At 37.2% G+C, this 27,339-nt stretch overlaps 1 protein-coding gene across 5 annotated transcripts in view; it reads left to right on the plus strand.

The window, feature by feature from the left end:
- Positions 1–27,339, plus strand: part of MAST4 (microtubule associated serine/threonine kinase family member 4) — a 300,676-nt gene that overhangs the window by 250,570 nt on the left and 22,767 nt on the right. For all 5 annotated transcript variants that reach the window (XM_082783232.1, XM_082783235.1, XM_082783233.1 and 2 more), the window contains 8 exons: positions 1,174–1,275; positions 6,602–6,734; positions 11,024–11,091; positions 13,497–13,582; positions 21,888–22,096; positions 22,836–22,974; positions 23,988–24,120; positions 24,818–24,983. In XM_082783232.1, the coding sequence (XP_082639358.1) occupies positions 1,174–1,275; positions 6,602–6,734; positions 11,024–11,091; positions 13,497–13,582; positions 21,888–22,096; positions 22,836–22,974; positions 23,988–24,120; positions 24,818–24,983 (1,036 nt within the window). The remainder of the gene's footprint in view (positions 1–1,173; positions 1,276–6,601; positions 6,735–11,023; positions 11,092–13,496; positions 13,583–21,887; positions 22,097–22,835; positions 22,975–23,987; positions 24,121–24,817; positions 24,984–27,339) is intronic.

A 27,339-nucleotide genomic window follows, 5' to 3' on the forward strand; every position in this document is an offset into this window, starting at 1 on the left:
TGAATGCTTTCCTGTTTTCATCTTTCTTTAATGTAATGTTTATTAAGTCTTTTTTCACATACACACCTGAGTGCAAAACTTTACAAAGTTGCTTTAAATTTTTCTGGTGATTAAAACAGGCAGACATTTTGTTTACAAAAGAGTTCTCTGGACTTGGTTGGTAGTGTGCAGAATACAAATGCTTGTGTCCAATTCAGGTTCTTCTAAAATCTATTGCAGAGTGCTAGTTGATGTTTGTGCCTTTTTTCTTGTTTTCTTTTCCAAGCTTTACAGATTAACTTTTTTCAAATATTTGGTGTATTTTTAAATGATAGTGCTTATGTTGAGAGCAGCATGTAGCTTCATTTTTTGTAGGATTTTTAATTACAAAAATACAATGTAAGTTATATTTTATATGAAAAGTACTTAGATAGCCATATTAGTCATTTTCAAAATGTTAGATTCTTAGTTTTCTTTCAAATCCTTTTGTGATTTTGAATAAGAAAGATGAGGAAAACTTCAGTTTATACTATTAAGAACAAAGAAATACTCTGATATTTGAAAGGCTATTGGTATGTTTTAGTTAGAATGAGGATCATATGGCTTCTTTGTATTTATTAGCATCCTCAGATTATACCTTTTCTTCTTGGAGGTGAAAGTTTAAGAGAACCATTTTGCGTATCTTTTAAACCTTTCAGAACTATTTTTTTCTACAGCATTCTTTTTTGTCATCACCTTCATAGAACTCGAGTTTAAATTATCTTCCTCTCGCACATACATGTATGTGGGCTCTATATCCAGGAAGTGGTATAGCCTCCTGTTTTGTTTTTGTTAATTTTCATCTCATCCTAAAACTGTTAACTAAAACTCAACTATTTGTACAACAGTACGTATAGACGGATGATGTATTGAATTGTATTTCCTTTTGTGAAACTGATAACAGTAAGTACGTAATTAAAAAATGCAGATGTATCATTTTTAGGCAGTTTTACTTCATTTTTGCAGTGACATGATTGCACAAATTGGATTCCTTCAGTTTGAAATTACAGTGTTGCTATCCTTACCATTGCCATTGGTATCTTGATAATGATTTACCATTTGTCTAAAGTACCTGCTTCAAAACCTGCAATTATGTTTCCAAGTTGTGCATTGAATAAGTTTTGTTTCATTTTTCCCTTTATGTTCAATTTTTAGGCACAGGAGCGATCGGAGAGTGGAGAACTGGCATATATTAAGCAATTGGTCAGAAAAATCCTAATAGTTATCGCTCGTCCTGCTCGCTTACTGGAATGCCTGGTAAGGTGATGCTACTATAAGTAGGTTTTCTTACTTGTTACTCTGGGAAATTTTTTGGATTAGTATTCAAGGCCATTTACAATCACTTCCTGAAATGTCAAACAACTGGGCAGGACTTCATTGTTGGTGAGATCCTTTTTACTTTTATTTCAGAAATATGAGACTGACAGGGAACTCCTGCAGTTGTGTTTGGCTCCCCACTATTGCAAATACTATGTTATTAAATCTCTTTCATAAATTTGGAAGCTCTAGTTTAAAACCACTTGGGTTTTTCTGTTGTTTTGTTAGACTTTGCTGTTCTCTTGGGAAGACTTTTCTTGAATCATAGTTGCTTCGTGGTTTTTCCGTTGTTGTTCTTACAAGTTTCATCATTTTGTTGCACTGAACAGTTGCCAGAGCTATAAGCAGCTTGTTGTTAGCTCTGCAGTACCTAATCTGGGGGGAAGGGTTAGGGTGTCTGGACACACAGGTAGCCTGAATTATTCTGGGGACCAGGAGAAACAGAAGAGTTAACTTATGCATGAGCATAGCATGAATGTTGCCAGGCTGGGCTAGCTTGTGCCAGGCCACCTGGGTGTGTGTCTGCTTTGCCTGCCCCTGCTGTGAGAGCTGAGGAGACTCAGGTGCGGGAAGTTGCTCCTACGCGCAGCGCCAACGTGCTTCAGTTGTTCAGTGGAAGTAATAAATGCTCACAGAACACAGTGTACTCAGGAGGATGGTGTAGACACCCAAATACCATGTAAGAGCCAGCCTGACTCCAACAGGCCTGGCAGGAAGCCTGAGCTGACTTTGTTGAGCTGCTGTGCTTGCCAATACCAGGATCACAGTGTTGACACTGCACACGGCTATTTGAGGCTGGCAAGACTCTGTGTATGTGGGAGCTGCTAACCTGCTGCTAGACTCAAGTTATGCCTGAAAGTGTCATAATTGCATTTGCATGCCACTGAATCTGAGCTAGTCAGTCTTTCCAACCTGATCTTGGCTCTGCACTGTGTTTCTTCATCTGTGGCACAGTTAATCCACAACCTGGATCATTCAGCCATGGGCATTTTGAGAGCTGGCTCTGTTTTGTTTTGGAAATACCATGTCTCAGTGTTCCCAGCTGCAATTTGTCCATGACTTGCAGTTCAGAAGAAATCTGAGATACGGTATGTGCTCTGGAGCAGAACATAAAAGATGTAAAAAATAATGTCAGGTTCTAGAGAAGAGGGCACCTTAGCATGTGTTGCCTCTACTATCAAATCCAAGCTTGCTTTATGCCTTCACCCTGTCCCCTGAAATGCTTATTCAGTCATATCTAGAATCCACTTCCATGCTTCATTCTCAAGGTTCACATAATCCTTCTCCAGCCTTTTATCCAATTTCTTATAATGTCTTGCTTCCCTCTGGTCCATGTCCTCATAATTGCACATCCAAAAATGTCCTTACATGCATTCTTTGTGGCACTTTGTCTTCCCTTCAGATGCTCCCCTCCTCCTTCTCACCCGATCTTGTTCCCAGTCTTATATTCTAATTCAAATGCTTTCCTAATGACCCATTTGCCCACTAGTTCTTTCTCCCTAAATATTAAGTTTTATAGTTAGCTTGTCCAAATCTCCATTCACTTAGTCCCCAGTTCCTACTCCTGGGATTTTATCCCAGCCTACTTCCTCTTGCACACTACATTTGAAGTGGAGCTGCTCTACATCCTGTGTTGGTCCCTTTGCTGGCCCTGCTGATGTGAGTGGAAGGGACAGTGTTGTCAGACCAGGAAAAGAGGTCTCGATCTCTCTCTCTCTCTCTCTCTCTCTCTCTCAGTTCAGGTGTGTAGTTGCTTCCAGCTGTTTAGCTTTTCAGAACAGCAATGGCAGAGAAAGCCAGTACAGCTTCTTTGGAGTGTTCTTACTTCAGACAGAGATTTAAGCTGGAACATAACTCTGCATTGCATGTTTTTCCAGAGGCAGGTAGCTTGAACAAATGTAGGCAGACGGTCACAAAATTCACATTTCATATGCAAGATGTTAAAGCCTTACACCATAAAGGTCACTGGAATTGTTTACTCTTGCAAAAACAATATTTTTCCACAGCTTCTCTCTAGAAAACTTAGAATAATATTGGCTAATATTTAAAAGGTCTGTCTGAAATAGATACTAGATATGGAAAATTTCAGCCTCTGTAAGAAAGTTCATAGCATTACAGGAAATAAATCCAGTGTTTTTATCATGAAGAGTTTCATGTACTGTACCGTAATGCAGTCGGTTTTCTTACGGCAATCTTAGCTCAGGTATTTATGGTATATGAGTTCCTATTTTTATTTACACATTAATCATATAAAAATCATATAAATAAAGGTTTTTTTAGTTTCATGTGCCAAGAGCTACTGCCAAATGTTGAAAGATTTTTTTCCATTTTCAGTGACTTCAGTACATGAAGAATGAAACACAAAGGTAGAAGTAAAGATAAGGAAATAAATTTTGTGTTTATAATATTTGCATATATATCTAGATGTATACATGTTTGTATGTGTATGCATTACACATACTTATTTATCTGGTTAAAGGTATCTGTTTTGAAATTACCTTGACTTACTAACAAGTGGAGGAGAAACTGCATAAATACACCTACCACTGCTGCTGGTAAGGAGAAGTTGTTTTCGTGATGAAGGCAAATAGCTTATGTCTACATGCGTATCATCACGTTGTCGTGTTCATCAGTGTCAGAGACTAACATATAAGAGATTCAGCATGTCAAATGAAAAGAGTAAGGCTAAAACAGCCTGTAATACTTAGTTACACATTTCAGGTTTCTAGGCTGTTTAGCAGTCTCCAAAGACCTTAAGTTAAATAAGAGAGTTTTGGTATTTAATGGTTTTGTGGTAAATCGATTGAAGAAGGCTGCAGATGCTGTAAGTAGTTTCATGAAAAATAAATAAATAAATAAATAAATAAATTGTTTCTTATAAGAGACTGAAAATACTATAGGCATTTCACTTCAGAAACACTGCAAGTCCTCCTGGTAGCTGCAGTGGTTTGGATATTTCCAAAATAAAGCACGATATGTAATCTCTCAAGTTAATTTCTCTTCCAGATTGGGATGTTGAGTTCCCAAATCCTGAGTAGCCTAAGGAGCTAGTGCAGGAGTCTGGTGACCTAGCAGGCAGACAAAAGCCCCAGGAAGTTATGGCAGTGGAAGAAATAATCAAGGAAGGTAACAAGCTCAGCTGCCTCCCTGGCTTCTAATGAAATTTTTGGTAGAATTGACTTGCTCTATCAAAAGTCTGTTTAGTTGTGCCAGTGTTTCATCACTGCGTATTGTGTTCATGTGGTAAGGCTTTGGTAGCAGGGGGCCTGCAGGGGTGGCTGCTGTGAGAAGAGCCCAGCAGCTGCCTATGTCAGAGCCAAGCAGATTTAAGAAAGTGAAAAAGCAGACAACAACAAACAAAAACACCAGTTGTGAGAGGGAGGAGTGAGAAAATGTGAGAGAACCAGAAAATGTGAGAGGGCAGGAGGTGCTGCAGGCAGGCAGCAGCAATTCCCCTGCGGGCTGTGCAGGGAGAGGCCCCTGGTGGAGCAGGCTGTCCCCCTGCAGCCCATGGGTCCCACATGGAGCACATCTCCACGCTGCAGCCCCCCCATGGGTGGAGGAGCCCCCGGTGGAGCAGGTGGATGTGGCCTGGAGGAGGCTGCGGCCCATGGAGAGCCCCCGCAGGAGCAGGCCCCGGGCCGGAGCTGCAGCCTGTGGAGAGGAGCCCACGCAGGAGCAGGGGGTCTGGGGGGAGCTGCCCCCACCCGTGGGGGACCCGTGCTGGAGCAGTTTGCTTCTGGGGGATGGATGGACCCCATGGGACGGAGCCGTGTGGGAGCAGGTCTTGAAGAGCTGCTGCCTGTGGGCAGACCCCACTGGCTCAATTTGGGAAGGACGGCATCCCGTGGGAGGGACCCCATGGGGAGCAGGGGCATGAGCATGGGAAAGGAACAGCAGAGATGAAGTGTTACTGACTGACCCCCCTTTGCTGTTGCCCTGCACTGTGTTAACTGGTAAGAGGTAGAAGAATGGAGATTTAAGTTGAGTCTGGTAAGAAAGAGGGGGCAGGTGTTTGTAGTTTGCATTTGTTTCTCGCTGCTTTTCTCAGTTTTGAGTTGGCAATAAATTAAATGAATCTCTCCCAAGCCAAGTGCTTTGCCCATGATGGTAATTGGTGTGTGATCTCCCTGTCCTCTGAATCCATGAGTGCTTTTCATTTTATTTCTCCTCATCCTGCTGAGAAGTGAGAGAGTGCCTTAGTGGACATCGGACAGCTAGCCAAGGTTAATCCAGCACATTGACTGGAAAACATCTTAGTGGCTCTTACTGTATTAAGTATTGCTCCTGTTGTGATGTATTGTTGGGAAGAACATCTTTAAGGATATAGAGGCTGTATGAAAGAAGCTTTGAATTCATAGAGAAAGGTAATGAAAGGCTTTTTTGAATTAAAAAAAAAAAAAAAAAAAAAAAAAGGAAAGTACCCTTTTATTAATCATCCTTTTTCTGTTCAATCCTTCCCTATTTGTAAATTCTCTTAAGGTAGTTAAATAAATTCATTTCCAAGCGAGTTAGAGGACAGGCAGGGATTATGGTAAATATTTTTTTCTCACCGTTGGGGGCTTGCCTGTTACACATGGGATAAACTACAGTAGTAATGTAGTTGATTCACAAAATATGATGTTTCTTCTCTAGTTTTGGATCAGTTGGATGAATGAAGCTGAAATGTTGTTTTTTGCAAGTTAGAATTTTGTCTTCATTTTAAAGTCAGTGATACATTTAGTTGCATTTTCCATAAAGTACAGTGCATATATAATGATGTAAAACATTTCAAAATTTCATTTAGAAGTGAAAACAGAAAGCAATATATTTATGTAGTTTCTTTAGTAGATTTTTAATATGCAATGTACAGATACACTACATTTATGTAGAAAGTACACATAGTTCAGTAGTAGATTTTTGCGTGCAAGCAGCTGCAGGGAGATGAAGTCGTCTTGTGTGAGATCTTGTCACTGAATGAATACTGAATGAATTGTTGGTTATGGGTCATTTCACTGAATGTTGTGGGAAGTTTTGGGGGCAAAAAACTTCCTATTAATAAAATAGTGCTCTGAAAGAATGGTATGACATTTCATGGCTTACAGCATATTACATTGTATTGGAATTGTAGTAGAATAATAGGTTACTATTAAGAGTAATGAGGTATTCTTTTTAATAAGGGAAATGACAAATATTTGCAATAGAAACAAAAAAGGAGATTGTTATATTAGGTTCTAAGGCTTCAATTTCTGCAAGGAGAATGATGATGACTTTTTTTTTCTTCCAGGAATTTGATCCCGAAGAGTTTTACTATCTTTTGGAAGCAGCAGAGGGCCATGCTAAAGAAGGGCAAGGCATTAAAACAGACATCCCTCGATACATTATTAGTCAGCTGGGCTTAAATAAAGATCCTCTAGAAGGTAAGTGCACCTCTTTGTCCAGCTACAGACGCCCAGATACTTCTTTCTCAAGGTATTTATTTGTTGTGATACTAAAGATGTTAGCACAACAAGCATTCTCTAATCCGTTGAGTTTTCTCAGAAGCTCAAAGGCATTAAAAAGCCACCTGAGATTTTCCCCTATGAATATCATTCACAAATACATTGTTTCAGTTATAGTCATCTTCTTCCAGTCTTGCAGTGTAACTTCCTTATTTTAACTTCAGTTAAAATTTACAGGTATAATTTGATAGCCACTATTATCCAGCCATAGGTAATAACTGACACTGGACTAAACTTTTACTTGCCTTTCAGTTTCCCTAGCTTCCCACTTCTTACTCTCCCTGAAAAGTATGTCTTCTATTAAAACCATGAAAATTTACTTTCCTGATTAACTTAATTGTCCATGAGGACTTCTCTAGGGGGAAACTGGGTTCCTGTGGAGATACTGTAATTGCAAAACATTTTTTATTGTTTGATTCTTGTTTTAAGGACAGTGTTGGGTAAAGTAAAATTACTTGTCTCCTAACCAGACCATCCTCTCTTCCATTCTGAGACCAAGTTCTATCACTGGTGAAAAGTGGAAATTGATTTGTTGCATTCTGCGCTAGTCTTGTAGATAGAAAGTCCAGCAGAAGTGTCATCATGGAAAATTGGTCTAGCTAGTGCCATTTTGGCTGTCTTCTGTGTTATGTCCCAGGACAAGGAAGATCTCTAGTGAAGGACTTGATAACACAAAACAATAGTAATAACATGTGACAGGCTTTTTTTTTAAAAAAAAATCTTATGATGCAAAATTGCATTTCATTAAATCTAAGGAGTAGGATATTACATGGTAAAAAAAAAAAATATTTTTTTTGTTCAGCTTAAGCAGTTTGTGAAGTTCAGCACTGCCATGTGCTGTCAGGAATTTGGTTAGATCTGATTCAATTCATATTGTATTGAAATATGTAAAAGAAGTTGAGCCTATTATTAGTCTTCTTCCTATCTTCACAGGAAAAAAAAAACAAAACAACAACATCCAAATATTGCTTTTAATCTTAGATGTAGATTAAAGCAATGTCACTGCTTTTTGCAGGGATTCAGACTTCAGGAAGGATGCAGGGCAGATCAGGAAAAAAACAAATCTAATGTAATGTGATTTTGTATCTGTCATGTAGTACTGGGATAGACAAAGAAGTAGCTTAACTCTCTGCAAGACACATAGGTGTCTGCTGGATTTGGTGAGGTGGTGGTTTGGCCTAAAATGACAAATCATAAATTCTTCACTGATAAAGTCTGCAAGATAGAGTTTCGTGGGTTGAGAGCTTAGTGTTACTGCCCCGATTCTGTTACGTGAACCTTAGCTTGCTGTTTGAATCTTTCTGTCCACTTGGCTAGAAGTGTTCCTCAGCAAGAGTTAGAAATCTGGCACTAAGTTAGTTTTATGATGTCTTCAAACGATTTTAAGCAACCTATTTGGGACAGAAGTCTGGAGACAAGGTTACATACAAGTAAAGGATACTATTTTCTCACACTGCGTATTTATTTTTATGTGAGTGTACTTTATCTAGAACAGATCCTATAATTGCATTTCATAAATTGAATATTGATGAATATTACTTAAAATTTGAAACTTTCTGGGATAATTGATCTTTTTTTTTTTTCCTGTGGGGAAAAATGGGCTATATGGTTTATCAGTAAATACTGAGAGGTATATGACATATGGGTTACTGATCATTCAATTGAAGACTTGGGTAATTAAATTACTTTGTATATCATTTTAAATGTTAACATGTATGTAGATCTGTAATCAAATAATTCAGGCAATGTGATTCCTTTTACTGCTTTCCTGTTTCCCCAGAAACAGTGACGTTTAAAAGCAGTACAAGTCACTGTGCCTTGACTTCCTGAATGATCTTAGTTTTAAATTAGTACTTCTGTATAAAAGGACATCCCATAAGCAAAAATAAAAAGAATGGCACTATGAGTTTATGCCCTTGAGTAAATCATGTACAGAGAGAATTATTTGGAAGCACTGTATTCATTAGTATAAAAATATTGCAGGAAGATCATTTGCTTGAGAGAGCTTTTAAATTTCCTGTATCCAAAAATGGAAAATTTAAAAAAAATATTTAAAAAGCAGACGAGTCAGAAATCCTTCAAGTATATATATATACACATATATACTTGAAGTATATATATGAAGTATATATACACATATATACTTGAATAATGCATATACTATGCATTATTATATTATATGTTATTATATATACTTGATATCCACTTATCCTGATACACAGAATTGTATTTCCAAATAAGCTGTTCAATTATGCCTGCAGTGTTTGTAAATGTTTGTGGAAGGGATTTCACTCCTCTGCAGAGAAAAACAGCCTAATGCTTCAGCCCCTTCCCTACTTCCATCCTTTGTTTGCTGCCATTGCTGTAGTATCCTTTCTTTGAGTGAAATGATGCATGCATTACTTGGAGATAATGCCAGATAAATTTATACTGTAGTGAAAGCAATACCACAACAGATTCATCACTTATCAGAGACTGGTGGCTGCATTTCTGAAGAGTTCCCCAGGGAGAAATTTTCCCCCCTGGTTTTTAAATTACCATCTTTACCTTTTTGAATCATGAGTCTTCAGAAATGGTTTAAATCAATGAAAGAAAAAGGGCAGATGTTTAATGGTATTTAGATGAGTTTTAAAAATCTCTTCAGGCATTGCAAAATGGTTCCATGGCTCCGTGTTTTGAAAGCTGACTCTTGGTTCCATTCCATTACTACCTACTGTTTGCAAATAATATGTATTTCTCAGATAATGGATATTTTGCAAAAGTTCTGTTTAAAAATGGCTCATTTTAATTTGCTATTTCTGAAAATAATTTCAGTTGAGAAGGCTGTCAAAGTATATTTTTCTAGCATGCTTGGTTATCACCCATAGTATACAGGTTTCATCAGCACTTCTATTATAAAACCCTCATGTTCATGAAACTGAGTTTTGACAGGAAAATCCTCTCTAACTTGGAATTTGGCCTGTATTGTTTTAGCTTAGGCTCTATTTTTAAAATGTTTATTCTCATTGGAGATTTTTTTTTATTGTTCATTGACATACTTAGTGTTTTTGTATACTTCTAGCTTCTGATAGACTCTAAAGATCTGTGGCTTTATTTTCTTAAGTTGTATTTCAAGTACTTTTCATTCTTACACTTTAAAAAATAGTGTTTTGTATAGTAATTGTATGTGAAAGTTACTCCTTAAATCTGTTGCACAATAAAATCATCTGCATGGTTAATTTGCAGTTAATGATTAAACTAAGTGTTGTTCAGATTGTTACCTAGAATTTCACTTGCAATAGTCACTTATTATGTAGAAAAACCCAGTTTAGATATTCTATGTGAATATTCAGTTATTCTTCACATTCATAAGTTTACAGTACTGACAATAAAATCGTATCTCTCAAGTTTCAGGTTGTTTTCTCTGTCATATAACTGATAAAATGGGCATCTTTGGCTCTGAAGAGTATATAATTAACTATGTATATGATTAAAGTAATACTAAGCTTCCCAGGGTCTTTTAGCTACCAGCTGTCCTGTTTAGCTTTTATTACCCAGAGGAATTCTTAGTTCTTGTGCCACTGGAGTACAGAATAGATTTAGGAACTTTTCACCATAGGCTAATATTGGCAGGAACAACTCGGTAAACTTGGTAAAGCTGAAAAATGTAAGCATTTCCTAGAGAACTAGTCTATGTTAGTGACTCCACAGATGATAAGCTTATAGGAAGAAAAAGGCTTTTAACTGCTTGTTAGGCATATCAATCAGTATTTCTGTGTATACTATGCAGACCATTTGGAATCTGTACTTGTCTGAACTATAAGAATCGCTCCAACTGCAAAGCTTTCAGCAGCACATTAAGGATAGGGCACACTATTAATGCCCACCTAGTACGCTACAATTCTCATGAGTTTTAGCACGTTACTGCTGTCTTTCCCTTAATGCTCAAATTGCACATAGACCACACAATTCCAACATTTCAGCAGTCACAACACTATTGTTTTTTATTGATACTTGGCTGTTTGAAGATTACATAGACACTGAATAGCAAGTCTTCCTTTTCCATGTGGTATTTATCCCCTAAATGCTTAGAGACATCCTAAGAGTTATTTGGCAAGAACTACAGATAGGACAGCATGTTTACTAATGATTCCAGAAAAAAAGTAATTTCTCAGATTTTAGTTCTTGTACTTCATTTGTACTTACTGTATTCTAATCTTTGCTTCTAGAAATAGCTCAGCTAGCTAACTGTGACAGTGGGGCAGCAGAAACTCTGGAAATGGATGAATCAATAAGTGTAAGTTTTCCTCTTACAATGCTACTTTTGCTGAATTGGAGCAAGGAAAAAGAAATGTGTTGTTACCCCTCACTGTCTTATATTGTTGTCTTAGTATGTGTAAATCGATTGAATGGAGCAGAAGCTAATCCTTATGCTATTGCAGCGGTGAGCACCATGGTGCTCACCGCTGCACAGAGGGATCATGAAAAATATCAGAACAAAACATTCTACCTATATTCCTAGATGTTGCGTTATCTGGCTTCCATGAAGCTGCAGTAATCACCATGTGAAGGCTGTTTTACTACAGTTTCCACCACTGCTTCTTTCATTTCTGTTTATTGTAATTATTTTCTTTTTAGAAAGATTTTTATACCCTTTCCTTAGAAATAAATTGTTTTAAAGCAGTTTTAAGACAGTCTGTTTGCAGAGGCAGCTAATGATCAAATTAAGAGTCTGAACAGGTACAGTCAAGCCATGAGGAGGAAATGAGCATGTTAGCAAATAACCTGTTTCATAAAGTTAGTTTGCAGTCTGGAAGATGCTGCATTATTTTTTTGAATCGGTGTTATTTTTGCATTATTGTTTTGAATCGGAAAATATTTCACTACAATAATGTATAACTTACAGTAGTATTTTGTCAGATGCTTGTTCAAAATAAAAAATAGGTGATTGGGCTGGCTATTGCAGTGGGTTTAAATTCTGTCAATTTAAATTCTTTTAAAAAGATATTATTTGTACCTTGGACGTCAGCCAACAGACTAAATGTAGTTCTAGCAATAGGTAGTTCAGTAATACTTTACTGGCATTTTTAAATATTACTAGAGTTTAAAGTAGAGCCATGGGGTATCCGTTAAGCTACTTTTGATGTGCTATGGGAAGGACATCATCCTGTCCTAAATGTCCTATTATATTCAGAAGATTTATGATTTTCTGGCCAAATACCATCTGCAAAGACTTCCATAGTTGTAATGTAAAGGGCGTTTCTCACTCTGCTGCTTTCATTTTTCTGCATTTAAAACACTGTATTAGACCTGAGCACTGTTTAGAGGAAGGACATTGACAAATTGGAGAAAAAAAATAGAAATGATAACTAAAATGCTGAAGGGAAGTTCTGAATTATGAGATGAATATGAAGGTACAAACTGGCTTAGCAGTAGCTACTGAAACTGTAATTCTGAAAGTTTTTGAACCATGGAAATGCAAATTCCAAAGTTGAAGAAATAAAAGATAGTGCAGTGTAATAAAGGAATACATAATTGGGGAGGAGGTGTGGTGGAATGATATCAGGAAAGAAGAGTGTGGGGTGAATATCTAGAAACATTTTCTCAAATGCGGTTGTGGAATAAATGTAAGATAAAATGACACATGAAAAGCATCAGGAAGCATATCTTAAAAGTACCAAATCATTCAATATCATAAATATGTAATTAGCGAGAATCCTGTACTGGCAGGCACATAGCCTAAATAATGTAATATAATATAAATTCTTTCTGCTCTTGCGTAATTCATTCTATTAACATATTCACTAATCTTGTACTGAACTGTTTCTTTAGCAACCATTTCATTGAAAGTGTTCCAACCAGATCTACTTTCAACTTTAACTGTTACTGAGCTACCTAGATAGGGATCACAGAACTCTTTAGAGATTTGGGAAGTATCATGATAAGGATCTTGTGGGTTTGGAATAAGGAACTGGGGAATCTGCACATACACATGCACCTCACACCCTGCATTTCTAACTTGCACTTCAAGATTCATTAAAATTACAGCTAGAAAGAAGGTTGTACAGTATTCAAGACAACTCCATTTTGAAAATGTTCTGGCATATAAGTAGGTGAAAGTGACCCCTGTCATGGTAAAAGTATTGCATTTTTATCCTCCGTATATTTATTTGTCCCTCTTCCCACAAAGTACTAAATTGTGTACTAAATTGTATCACAGCCCTAACATGAGTTAGAAATGTACAAAATATTTGCATTAACGAGAGCTCATCTACTTCTGTTACTACCAATCTGTACTGGTATAAAATCAGACTTACTCAAATGGGAGGGCAGTGGCCAGAGAGTGCCTAGTGGGATTCACAGAAGTGTGTAACTCCAGATAAGAATTGCTCATAACTCCTTTATCAGAAGCCATCATGCATATCTGCTGTAACCCTGGTACATAGGTGAGGGGACAGACAGCTCCAATATAACAGGTAGCTTTTTGGTGAAAAGACAGCTTTGCCTCAAGAACTTTTCAGGTCCCTCATTTTAGCAGCTGTGTGGTCAGCTGGCCAGAGCTTTCAGACAGTTCATCTGGATGTGACAGACTCATGATAGTTGATGCTTTGGTTTGTTTTTTATTTTTCCCTATTTTTTTTGGGGGGGGGGAAAGTAAAATAAAATACTGTACTAACTGTGTTCTTCTCTGTTACTTTGAAGACCTCTAATACCTCACTGCAACTCCGGAGGAAACCTCGGGAAAGTGATTTTGAAACAATTAAACTGATTAGTAATGGAGCTTATGGGTGAGTAATCTTTGAGTATAACAACCCTTTCGCATTTAGTTTTTGCCTAACTTCCCATTATTTCTGCAGGGATAGTTATGGAAGAGAGTTTGTTTGCACTGCTGTTTTCTTAATTCTGCTTTCCTCCTTAGCTGCTAATACTTGAAGTTCAGAAGAAAAACTTTTTGGTAGCCTCCTAAGTAATGATGAATTGCTGTATACTGTAGTACATTAATATACTAAATATTGTACCACAAAGATTTTTCAGAACTAGGTTACGTATAATGACAAAGATTAAATCTGAATAAATTAAAAGATAGACTTAAAGCCACCTTTTTAATACTGTAAACAGCTGATGTTTGTGCAGATCTGAAACAGAATGAAACTACACCTTTAAGGGAGACAGGTTGTTAAAAAGTGCTTATTTGACCTAAAAATACTGATAAAGTAGAAAGAAATTTCCAGAAGTAGTGCTAAACAGCTGTATTCTGTCTCTGTGGACTCTCACCTATCCTCAGATTTTACCAAGACAACTTTCAAGGAATTACTGTTTATTGGTTGAATTTTCTGAGTACTTGGAAAGTACACAATTTACTTCTCAGTGGTAATGTGAGTCATTTGTAGATAATCCTGGAAGACCAAGTGAGAATTACATTAGCCCAAGCCTTAAGTGAGCATGAACTATTTTGTGAAATTACACTGCAGGGATTATGCCTGCCAGTGGACAGAACTTCTGTCTTTAGTCTTATTTGTGATCAAGTGCCACCTATAAGACCTTTGTTTGGCTCCTTCTCAGCACTAAAATGTGTCCGAATAGGAACTATTATTGTTGATTTAACCTGAGAGTTGTATTGGTTCAAAATAGAGTTTTCTGTCTGGAGTTCAGGAGCCCATCACCAAATGAGGCCATGTCACGGAGCAGCAGTGAAGGAAAGGGCTGTGCTGTTCTCAGTGCAGATTGCATTAGACTGTCTCTACTCTGTGCTGCCTGTACTTAAGGTGGGAAACAGCAGTTATCTGATAGGACTCTTTAAAAAGACCCTGTACTCAGAAGAGAAAGCACCCATGATATACCCACTGGAATTATGCGTGCTTTTTTAATGGTCTGGGGATTATGGGTACAGTAATGCCTCTCCCTGGTCATATTTAGTTAAAGGCAACCCCAAACTCTGATGGGACGGGTGGTGTTTATTGCTTCTCATCATGACCGCATATGTGGAGGGTTACTTGTGTCCAGACCTGCTTACATAGTTCAGCAAAAAGCCTGAAGGAGATAGCATAATTTGCTTTAAAGTTATGTAAATATCCAAATACAGCTTTTCAATGTTCAACCTCTTAACAGTTCATTTTCTCAGAATTTCTCCCTAGGCAAACTCATTACTGTATGCTAGTTTCTCCAAATTACCCTAAGACTTCAAAAGCCTTTCTTCTGGCACTTAGCAGGAGCTGCTGCTCCCCTCCCTGGCTGCATCCCTTCTTCCTTCCCTTGGAAGATGCTTAGTTCCCTCCCTCCCTCTCTCCCTCCCTCCCTCTCTCCCTCCCTCTTTCATCTCCTACCCAATTTCCTCTTTGTCTTGCTGGAGGAAGAGAAGAACCACGTGGGGTAGGTCCATGTCAGAGAAAAGGGCGTCTGAGTCACTGGACCTGCCCAGCTTCTTAGAGTTTTGGGTTGGTGTGCAGTGGAGAAAAGAGGGAGTGGTGGCACACAGACATGCTGCAACCAGCAGTGTGAGGCTGGCCACCAGAAGTCAGAGGTGCAGTAGTCCTGGGGCTCTTGCTCCATACATTTTAAAGCCAGAAGAAGTCCTGATGAACCATTAAGAGATACAGACTGGAGAGAGCTATCTGTTTGAAACAAGAGACAAGTAAGGATTTGAAAGGTGAAAAAGAAAGGATGAAAAGCCCAGGCTTTCTATGGCACATGTGATGTAGACATGTAGGATATTTTTTCTTGTGCTTGTGGCAGGGAAAATAAACGCTTACTGGGTGAAACACCTTTCACACATACAACAGGTAAAATTGTCATAGATGTTATAAAAATTTGTTGAGACCCCCATAAAGTTGTGAGGAAAGGGAGAGCTGATTGAGGTTGAGCAGCTTGGAGTGTATCTGGATTCTGAATGAATCATTATAGCCTTTATTGACTGTTTAAACAGAGGTAAGCTGGTAATTATCAGCTTTAATGGAGTGCTATTGTTTCCATGCTTAAGCAAACAACAACAAAGTGCATTTTGTTGGTTGGGATTTTTGGTTTAAATGGTTACTTCTTACAAGAAAAATCAACAAGAAAGAAAAAGATACAGCCAAATATAAACTAATTTAGAGGGAAAGGAATAAATTCAGTGAACAGCGTGGAAATAGACTTTTTAAAGTATTTGCTCATCACTTTCAAAAGTGATGTTAGCACCTCGTCTTTAACATTGCTCAGAGTTTTGCAAAGTTTTGGATGCTTGAACTCAAATTCTCTAGGATACCACTTTTTTAAGAACTTCTGTTTGCTTGAATTTCTCTGCTGTGTTAAGTCAGATAAACGGGACAGTATTATTAACAGACTTCGGATGAGTATCACATATTCTTTTTCTTGACAATTGGTGATTTGTTTTTTTCAAAACTTAGAGTAAAGTTTAGAGGGGAGCACATCACTGTTACCTGTGTATTTTTTAAGCCATCTACAAAATGAAGTGTAATTAAGCAACACTATCTGTTCATCCGTGAATACAATGCAATAAACTGACCCATAGGCATTTATTGCACTTTATTACAAGTATAAGCAGCTGAAATAAAAGTTACTGTTACTATGCTACAAGGCTTTTTTCTACTTCCATGCTTTTCCAGGCCATTAACTTTTTGAAATAATGTGGATGTGTGAATTCTGCATGATCTTCATTGACTTATTCTCAGTCAGTGGGCATATTTTGTGCTCTGACATATTAAATTTAGTATGCTATTGTAATATTTACTTTGAGGATATACGGGAGGTTTTCATTCTGAAGCAATTCAAAATATGTATGCATTCTGGTGTCTTTGACTTTATTGTGGTGTTTTTGCCTTCATTAGTGAAATGGAAAGCTTTGCTTGACAGGGTAATTGTTGGTCTTGGCATGCTGTAGCAGAGATTTGTCAGATATGTTAAACTTGATGAGTTTAAATATAAGCTATTGGTTTTGTGAAGGTTTGAGTAAATATCTTAGGATTTCTCTGCTTTTAATTGTTTGGGTAAACTCATTTGTAGTGCAATTAAACGACTGTATAGTAGATGAGGTGTATCAGGCTGGGAATATACAAGAAGTTAAACAAGCTGTGAATCAGTAAACATGTAGGACACAGGCCAAGTCACTAATGGTTTCACAAGCTGTCTATCTGACTTGTTTTCAGCCAGCCAAAATTTTCCTTTTCATACGTCCCAAATGTTAAACTTTTACTGCACTCAAAGCAACATTTTTTTTCCCCATTTTTCAGCTTCTGAGAGGCAGCAGGTAGTCTACATCTTTAAGGTGGCATCAGCCTGTTCTCCTGAGCTAGCTCAACAGAATAAAGATTGATTTCAGGGAAGGGAGTGATGTTAGTTCAGTTGGTCTTTACTGATGTTTGACTGTGTCTCCTTAAAGCAAATACATGGTACCACATCTGGCAGGAGTGTTTTCACTTCTACAGAAAGAGATATGTGTAACGAATGCCTGCATGGCACACTGGTTAATTGTGTCACTAGATAAGTTTCACAACTCATCAGCAACACTGGCTTGAGCAGCCACTGCCCCTAACCTGTGAATGAATAATCATTACTGTCTCTTCCACCTGCTCATGTTTAGTTGAGTTGAGAATGGTACTAAATAGCACCACCTCGTAGAGGACTGCAGATCAAATGAACTGTATTCTTTTTTTCTTTTTTTTTTTTTTTATTTCCTTTTACCTCTGTGGGTGACTGCTCTACACAGAGTAAGAGGTTTTGGCTCTGATGCCCAAGGCTTTAAAGAGCAGCTTAAAAACAAGGCTGGCAGTTTCTGTATCTTATACTCATTATTCATTGTGGACTTATACAAAATAGTGAACTTCGAACTCATGGACTTCATTGTTGTAGAGTGAGCCTCCCTTCTCAGTACCGCCCTGGCCAAATGTACTCTTTTGTAGCTAATACATATGTGAGGATCTAATATTTGATAGCTAATACAATCTTCTCTGATGGTAGAGAAAGGTTGTTACAGTATTGACAGTTTCAAATTGAGTTGTTCCTGAATGTGCAGCGTGCTACAAACTGGTGAAGAACTCAAGCTTTTATTTTCCAAATATGGAATAGTTCTTACTGAGCTTATTTACAGAAAATCTGACAGTGGTTTCATCACTGTGCGTCAGTGTTTACTGGCTGCCATAAAGGTAGAAAAAGTTGTTTCAGTTAGATATGGACAGGTGGTTAGTCTGGCCAAAAATTATGTGACATGTTGATACAAATAGGACTAGTACCAAGAATCACAGCTATCCTGTTCTCTTTCTCAGATGGCCAGCATCTTGTATGCCACTACGCAGAATAGGATATATCCAAAATGTTGCTGAGACAAAGCTGTGCGCTTCACCTACACCACACTGGATGCTTATCTTAGGAATGCTGCAGTGCTTTAGGCAGCATTATTTCCTTGCCCACAAATAAATTTGATGTGGTGATACACATTTTCTAGCTAGGAGGTGGTACACTGTTGCTTGTGAGTCCTGGTCTTAAATAACTATCTGTAAATTTTACTGTAGTGCTGTGATACGAATTGTGGCCTCACAAATGGCTGCCTGGCGCTGGAGACAATTCAGACTTAATTCCAGGGTAGTACAGAGTTTAGCAGTCTCTTCTCAGGAAGTTGCTTGTGAAAATGAAGCGTAGTGCTTGGTTAGCAGCTGTGACTTTTAAACAGTGAATACAGAAAGTACAGTACCTTTGTTTCCACAAGGAGTTCAAGGTCCTTTGGCAAATGAGAGAATCAGGTCAAAGCAAGTCACATGGCAACATTAACCTCAGGCACTGAATGTAGACAGATGATACTGTAAAATGGATCTAGAAGTTGAAGTTACCGAAGAGCTAGGTCTAGTAAACTAGGCCTGCAGCCTGTAAGTAATATAAGGAAAAAGGAATTTTTGTTGCATGATTTGAAGTGTAGGTTGCATATTAGTTAAGTTGAAGCAATACAAGAATGAAGTTAAACATTTGTTTTCATTTTTCTTGTCATCTCAACACATGTGCATAGTGCTTTATATTTGTGCCTATCTAAAGGTGATGTATAAATGCTTGTTCAAGCTGAGAGAAAAACTTATGTTGGAAGTGGAAGGAGGCAGTGTTTGGACAATCCCAGAATTTATTAATTTCTTGAGTGGATGGAGAGGGCAGTCAGATGTTCTGGGTGTTCTAAATGCATTTCTCTTGTATTAAAGGAATCCTCAAATTGACAGTTCTCTTTATAACATACCAAAAATTACGAGCTGTGAGCATTTAGTGATCAATGCCAGGAAAATTGGAGTGAGGTATTGTGCTCTTATAAAAGCACATATAAAGCAAAGATAAACTTCTGTCTAATGCTCCAGGAATAGCATCCTGAAAAGTAAAGGAATAGAGAGCAACAGAGGATAGTGAGCCTGTGGGGAAAAGAGAGTGAGTTCAGTGCAGGAATTAGGAGAGTGTAGCAAGGAACAGCTTCAGGGAACACAAAGGGTAATAGAAAGGCCATCCCAATCTTTGTGACTTATTATTCAATAGCAGAAGCATACTTCAAAGATGGCAAGTAAGGGTTCAAAATAAAACGAAATCAATGTGTACCAGAACTCACTCTGGTTGATCTCATCTTTTTACTTGGAAGTTCAGCGTCTTCTATGTCTTGGCAGCTATGTGCTTTACTCCGAGCTTTCCATTTTTTTAGATTAAGTTGAGGTCCCAGGAAGATTGTTGTGTTGTTTTATTTCAAATGCATAAGCTTTTATTTTTTCTTTTTTTTTTTTTTTTTTTCTAAATTTAATGTTGGGGAGGGGGAGAGTTGCATTTTCAATTTATCATTTTAGTGACATTTCAGCAAATTCTTATACTGCCTTTCAAAGAGTGGTAGCTGAGAACCACATATGTCTCAGTGTACAGGATGCAGTGCCTTGCTAAGTACTGGTGTGCTAGAGAAATGCATAGCTACTGTGAATTGGCAGCATCCTGAAGGGAGAGAGGTATTCAATAGGAATACTTTGCTTCTCCTCAGGGTATAGTTTTCTTTATAATGCTGTTTGCTCAGGTTACTGTGAGAGACAACATAGGATGTGCATAAGTAATGATATGCATTTTTGTATGTAGAAGATCTTTTAAAATCATTTTGTATCATATAAACGGAGTACGCATATCTAAGCGCAAGAGAGAGAACTGCGTTGCATTTGTCTTGTGAATCTGGTATACTGTGAATGAAACTTTTTTTTTCTAAGGAGTTGTGGATAACTGAATTCTAGTGCAAATTTATACAATTATCTGCTTGCAACTACAAGGCTAGAGAAAGTAATTTGGAGAACTGCTGCAAAAGTAGCCAGCATGTCTCAGATATTTTACTGGATTGAATAGTTCAAATTTACCAGCTTTTCATCTTTAAATACAGTAGCAACAACTCTACAGATGCTACCATAGGAAAAGAGGTATTTCTTTTTTTTTTAAGCATTGAGGCTTCAGGCGTGTGAAAGACCCACTTTTCTACAAGCCAAAAATGCACAAAGGAACTGAAAAAAGGGAAAAGAAAAGATGAAATTACAGGAGGTTAAGAAATTTAAGACAGATGAACAGCAGGTAACAAGAAAAGGGAGGGAAAACAACATAAAGGAAAGAAAAAGCAAAGGACGAGTTGTACAGAAGAGGCGGAGAAAGAAATTAGTGTAGTGGGAGTGGTAGGAAGAGCTGCAGGACAAAAGTCATGAAGCCAGTAGGGAGGAGTACTGGAGTTGTATAACTTGGTCTTTCTTTGAGCTTGGGAGGGGCAAGGAGCAAGACTTAGTAGGAGGCACTAAGGGTGGGGTTTGTCTTCGGTTTTGCCCAAGGTGTTTTCCCCCTAGTTTCATAATGGTGTAATGTCTTTTACTTGCCCTATGCTATGTTCAAACAACAAACAGCAAGGGACTATTGAAAATTTTTAGAAAGAGTAAGAGAAACTTTCTTGTCTAGAAAAAATATTCCACAAAGGAAAGTAGAAAGTGTTGATTTTTCAAGTGTCTCTAAGTTTTGTAGTAGTGTGAAGATGTTTTCATAAAAATAGTAAGGCAAAAATTGCTTTTCGTACTTAAATACTTGTATACTGATAATTGGACCTCACGGGGACAACAAATTGAATTTAAAAACTACATAACTGAGTCCTGTTTTTTCCCTCTATTTTCTCCTTTTTGTCCTTTCTTTCTGTAATCACTCACTACTGTGGTAATTATATACTGGAGATGCTTTAAGCATTAAATGCTGCAAAGTGGATTTCAAGCAAGGTATGTTTTCAAGATTTGCCTCAAGGGATTTTGAGAAATGCAGCAGTCATGTCCTGTGTCAGTGTTTCATGGCAGGTTGATTCTTTTTCCTGAGCCTTGAAAGCAAGAATGTTTGACCATGTGAGGTTTTCTTTAACTTCGCTTCCCCTGGCACCATGACCTTATCTAACCAAGTTTACAGGAAACTTTATACCCAACACCACAGTGAAATTCTGCAGGTCAAGATGCATCTTAATCCCATATTATCATGTTGTTAAGTGATCTTTATTTTGGATTACCCACTGGTGACCTACCCCTGATATGGATCAGTGCTGATGTCAGGTTCTGAACAAGTACAGAAGATGATGCATATTGCACCTGGCAATGAGGGAGCCACCTCATCGAGCAAATTCTGAGTAACCTTCATGAGAAACCTGTGACATGTTTTAAAATCCCCTAGACAGTGTCTGAGTCATAATTGGCTGACTGCACACTTACAGAACAAGCATTTGTCAGAATGATTTTTATCACTGTGCCATGACTGATTTCCATATATAATCCTTTGCTGATGGAAACTCCCAAACTCTGAGCTGAGAGCATTTGTTTTTGTTGGGGTGGGCTATTTGGTTTGTTTGTTTTCAATTTGTGTACTAATTTGTGTTGACTGAAACTGATCCTGATGATGAAACAAAAAGAAGTCTTTAGCTATTCTGTAATATTGAAAGGTTTGTCGACTCCATTAGATTAAAACCAAATCTTTTTACAACGTTTTAGATATATGTAATATATTGCATGTATTTAGTTGTTAAATATATATATTTAAAAATACATTTTTAATACAGTTAGTGCTTTTTCTTTTTCTCCCCCTTTTGGACTTCTTCAGTGCGGTTTATTTTGTGAGACATAAAGAAACCAGACAAAGATTTGCCATGAAGAAAATTAATAAACAAAATCTCATCCTTCGAAACCAGATCCAACAAGCTTTTGTTGAGCGTGATATCCTAACGTTTGCAGAAAATCCTTTTGTTGTCAGCATGTATTGCTCCTTTGAAACAAGACGTCATTTATGTATGGTCATGGAATATGTAGAAGGTAAAGTGTCTGTTGTGGTTTACAGGGGAAGAGCAAGCTTTTGTCACACCAGAAAAGAAATGTAATCCCTGCAGTTCTCTGGAAATACCCTGTGTGTCCTCTGTATGCTGGCACTACAATTTAGGATCTAAATTTAAGAATAAGGTGGCTTTTTTTTCCCATTCATTATCCCTTAGTGTGAGGTCTTTTAAAACACTTTTTCTCCTGCTATAATGGGGGATAACTGATCTTTGAATAAAGTTTTTCATAGACTGTAATTATAAGTATCTTACCACTTAAAGTTCATGTGAAAATGAACTTTTCTGGAGTTCAAATTTTCATTAGCATGTCTTGTGGTATTTGCAATACTTTTTGCAAAGGAAGAGGAAGAAATTTGGAAAGGTGCTGACGTTGGAGGAAGACAGTGGACAAAGACTATGAAAGATGAATTACTGCAGCTGAGGCTGTGGCTGTGTGAACTTTTTTTTTGTTGTTTTTGTTTTTTGTTTTTTGTTTTTTTTTTTAAGCAGAAGCGTGGGTTTTATTGGTTTCCAGCTGAACTCTTGTACCACTCAATCCCAGCTTCATGCTGGTTTTTTCAGTTCAGTAGTTAGTGTGCTTGCATGCTAAATTGGGTCATCTGACTGCAAAATCAACATATATGACTGCAATTTGTGTCTGCTTCTGCAGCATATATGGATTATGCTTGTACACCTCAGAATTTATGGCATCATCTGGAACATTTGTCCTGTTTCCACAGGTGGAGACTGTGCTACTTTGATGAAGAATATGGGTCCCTTACCTGTAGACATGGCAAGGATGTACTTTGCAGAGACTGTTCTGGCTTTGGAATACCTTCATAATTATGGAATTGTACACAGGGATTTGAAGCCAGACAAGTATGTATTTAGAATATAACCAAAAGAGTACTTTGAAATGGTTAGATAAAATAAGAAAAGTGTAATTTTGCTGTACCGGAAATGTTTCGTTTTTTAATATCATAAATGTTATGTGGATTTACAATTTCTGCCTAATATGTGAATTTTCATTATCTGCAGTTATAGGGAATGTATGTTTCCAAAAGTGTTCTTTAACAAGTCCTTTAAGATGGAAGAGGCTATCTGAATAGATAAAGAAAAATGTACTTGTTTTTTTTGACTGAATGGAGGACTGATTTTTTTTTTTTTGGCATATTGACATTATATGTTAACGGAAAGTTCTAAGTATGCTTAAAAACAGGTTAATGCAAAGTATCAACAACATGCAGGTTTTTGCTATTTGCATTTACAAGAATAAGATTGAACACTATGGAAATCTCTCCTGTTGCTTTTTTTATCCAGTACTTAAATATACAGAGGCTTTCCACTATGTATTTGTAGTGAAAAATATGGCTGTTGTATCTCCATTAATCTTCTCCCCGTTTCACTTTAAAAAATAAAAATAAAAATGAATCGGTCACATCTGTTGGCTGAAAATACCTTCACGGTGCGACACCTCAGGCCAGTGTAGTGTTACCAGCTAACTTAATATCTGAGTTCTTTTCAAATGAATGACCCAGCTTGCTACAGGCACAAAATGCCCACCTCGCTTCCAAAGCCGGATTAATTCTATTCCAGTTCTTTCAGAATTACTGTTTATTTTTGTTCAAATAATCTAGCATTAACTTGTAACGCTTAGTTGATTCTCTTAAGATGTGAAATTGCGTATAGAAACTTCATTTACATTGGTAACAACAATAACACGTTTGCAACTGTCATATTCTTCACCTGTTTTGTACTTGATTAAAGTTCTTTTTAAGCTGTCTTTATATTTTTGCAGTGCTGTTGAAACATTTTCCTCTGAGTATAATAATAATAATAAGTATATAATTTTGCATTACATCACAGTAACTCCAAATCATTCTAATTTTCAGTTTATTGGTAACATCCATGGGCCATATAAAGCTTACAGACTTCGGTCTGTCAAAGGTGGGGCTAATGAGTTTGACTACCAATCTGTATGAGGGTCACATTGAGAAGGATGCCAGAGAATTCCTTGATAAACAAGTAAGACACAGCCTTTTTCACTTTTACATTGGTTGTTTGAATGAACTGATGTTTTGCCACCAAAATGTACTGTAATACCACATAAGCTGTTGTTATTTCTGCATTGCTGTTCTGATGGTGTGTCAGTTACTTCTTCTGATGCCCTGCAGATTATGGTAGTCTTTTTTCTTTCTACATTTGGGTCTATTAGTAAGATGAACAACCTAATTGTGTGCAAGTGAGCCTGTGAGAGAGACAAATGGAAAACTGTTTTTATAAGGAATTCAGAAGTCTCAGCAGAGTACTTGTGGAGCTCATGATGCATTGTACAACCAAGGGTGCTAAAATCCTTGATATGGCCCATTTCCCTTTAAGCATGCCTCATTACCATTGCTCACAATCTGTTCGCTGTAAAAGTTACTTAAGATAAAACTGTCACAACTTTCTTTTAAAGATAAGGATATGTTTAAATTAAATAAAATGTTTGTTGTGACAGTCTTGCACGTATGAAAAACAAACTGTCCCTTGCGTGACAGACATGTAAATGTGATTACTTATATGAGTAGATAGGTCATTTAAAAATGCACTATGCAAAAATCCTAAGATATACTGAATTTCATTTTTCTTTTTTTCCAAGTTATTTTACATTTCAAGATGTACAAATGATATGACATAACTAGACTAAATTCACCATCATGCTTATTTTCTTTTGTTTTAGGTCTGTGGTACACCTGAATACATAGCTCCTGAAGTAATACTGAGACAGGGTTATGGAAAACCAGTGGACTGGTGGGCTATGGGGATTATACTTTATGAATTTCTTGTTGGCTGTGTGCCATTCTTTGGAGATACACCGGAAGAGCTGTTTGGACAAGTAATCAGTGGTGAGGATCATCACGAAGAATCAGATTTCTTAGTTTGCTGTCAAAAAATTCAATTTATTTTAATAGTAAAGATATTTACAACATTATTGATACACTAAGTTTCAAGCTAGTTTTGCTCAAAAAGGACACCATTATTTCAATACTGTAATATTTGATTTGCTGTCAAAGCAGTAAGAATAAATATATATTAAAAGCTGAATTGACCATATGCTGTTACTGAGTACAGAAGTGCAGTGATATAGAGTACAATGATGAAGCTACACTGTTTGAAAAAGAAAAGCAGAATTAGTAGGAAAGTAGCGCCTCCATGGCACAGTGTTTGGTAAAGAACAGTCTTTAGTAAAGAAATTATACCAGAGAAGAAATGGTTAAAATAAATTTGCATAAGTGGGAAAATGCCTCATGACACAATGAAGAAATTAACAAAGATGTGATAAAACCCTAAAGCAAATGTCTCTCAAATAATAAATAATGAGAAAGAGAAGGAAACAAATTCAATTCACAGATTGTTAATGATTTCATTCGTGATTGTTCTAGTGTAATGTTATTTCTGTAACAGCTGTTCTTCTTTCATTTAAAATTCAATAACCTTTTAGATCTTAACCTGCAAGCTGACCCTAAGTATCGTTTTGTGGCTTGTGGCAAAACTGAATGATAATTAAACAGGATCATTTACTATCCTACCTGCTGTTTCCATAAATTTCCCAGATGCATAGATGTAGAAGGCCTCTATTTACGCTGAAAGTTCAACAGAATAGCACCTCTGTTACTGTATATTTCCCAGTCTGTTTTACAGTCTGCCTAAAAGGTCCGCTAACTAAGACCAAAATAAACAAACTCAACAGAGACAAAACTAACTGAACCTCCAGTTCCTCTTTCTCTGAGAACTCGTCAAATCCCCTTTGTACAAAAGGAATTAGTCTGTCATCATCTCACTTTTTGCTGCCTCTGACATTAAAAGCCAGACATGTTTGCAAACTTTAATGAAATGTATTTGAGAGTTGCCTGTAGTATAGCAGAGTTTCCTCCTTATAAAACACCCTAGCTGTTTATGGATTTATAACTGTGCAGTTTTCTGATGTGATGCACCAGAGCCTGAGTGACAAAGAGAATCAACTGTTTAATTAACACAAGCAGCAAATGCTGGCTTTGTTCTCAATGCCTCGTGGCTGCAGTGCAGCTTTATTCATGCTTTATTTTCCAAATCAGATTTAGACTGCAATGGAAGCTGTAGGCAGACAAACATGGAAATAACTCATGTTTTTATTGCATTTCCAGACACATGCACATGTGCTTTTATCTTTATGCTCCCTGACTGGGAGAATGTGGGGGAATAGTTGAAAATTAATGACCAAATTTGACTTTAGACTTTATTTTGTATGTTGCACTAATTTTACATTTTATAAACCATCATGTCAAATTATCTGTGGAAGTGTGTTTTTGCAAACCTGATTCATTCCCACTTACTCTACAACGCTGTTGGTCAGCTTACTTTCTTGTTTTAATGTTTGATTGTCATGCTTTTCCTTTTGATTTTAAATGTCTTCCTGAAATCATTCCTACTGTGAATTATCTGTAAGAGAACTGCTTCCTTGGATAAGTTTCCTGTGCTAAAATATATGTCCCTTTGTATGCAACTGAAAAAGCCATGTTACAGAACCCAAACCATAGCACAGAGTTTTGTTCCAGTTTCCGTTGGTGAAGGCTGCATTCAACTTGACAATCTACTCATTTTGGCCCCCTCATCTTAGCTTCTTTCTTCTTTATTATGGTTTGCCTTTCCTCCCCTCAAGTTTTATGAGTAAATGGTGGGAAGCTTCAGTGTAAATTAGGTATCTGAAACTGTAGTGTTTAAAAATAAGCCTCCCGAAATGGGTTACATTTCGTGTTTTTTTATTTCAGTACCTTTCTTTAAATTTCAAAATGCAAAGGTGAAACTCCTGTGTAAATTCTGATCATTGTATCTTCAATGGAGACCATTTTAAAGGAAAAAATCTAGGTCGTATAATTACAACACAAACTTTAACCGCCTTCTCTGTTTTCTGAGATCCTAGTATTCTGTCTCCTGATACTGAAATCCCTGTACCTTCCAAGAAACTTTTGCAGGGTTTTGTCTAAACCTGCAATATATTACACTTGTGGACGCAGCTTCTGCTTAAAATCACATGAAAATAGCTTTGTAAGCTGTCATAAAGTTCATGTTGATCTTGAAACTGGCACTGTTTTCCACTGTTTAATTTAAATCAGGGTTTAGCAGAATTTTTAATCAGCGCTACCTGGATGTTGTGTAGTCTAATATTGTGACTGCAGGATTTCAGTGCAACTTGCTAGGAAGTGCAAAAGGCTTAATAATGTA

The sequence above is a fragment of the Aythya marila genome (genome assembly GCF_965140915.1).
Source record: "Aythya marila genome assembly, chromosome: Z".
Taxonomy (NCBI): Eukaryota; Metazoa; Chordata; class Aves; order Anseriformes; family Anatidae; genus Aythya; species Aythya marila.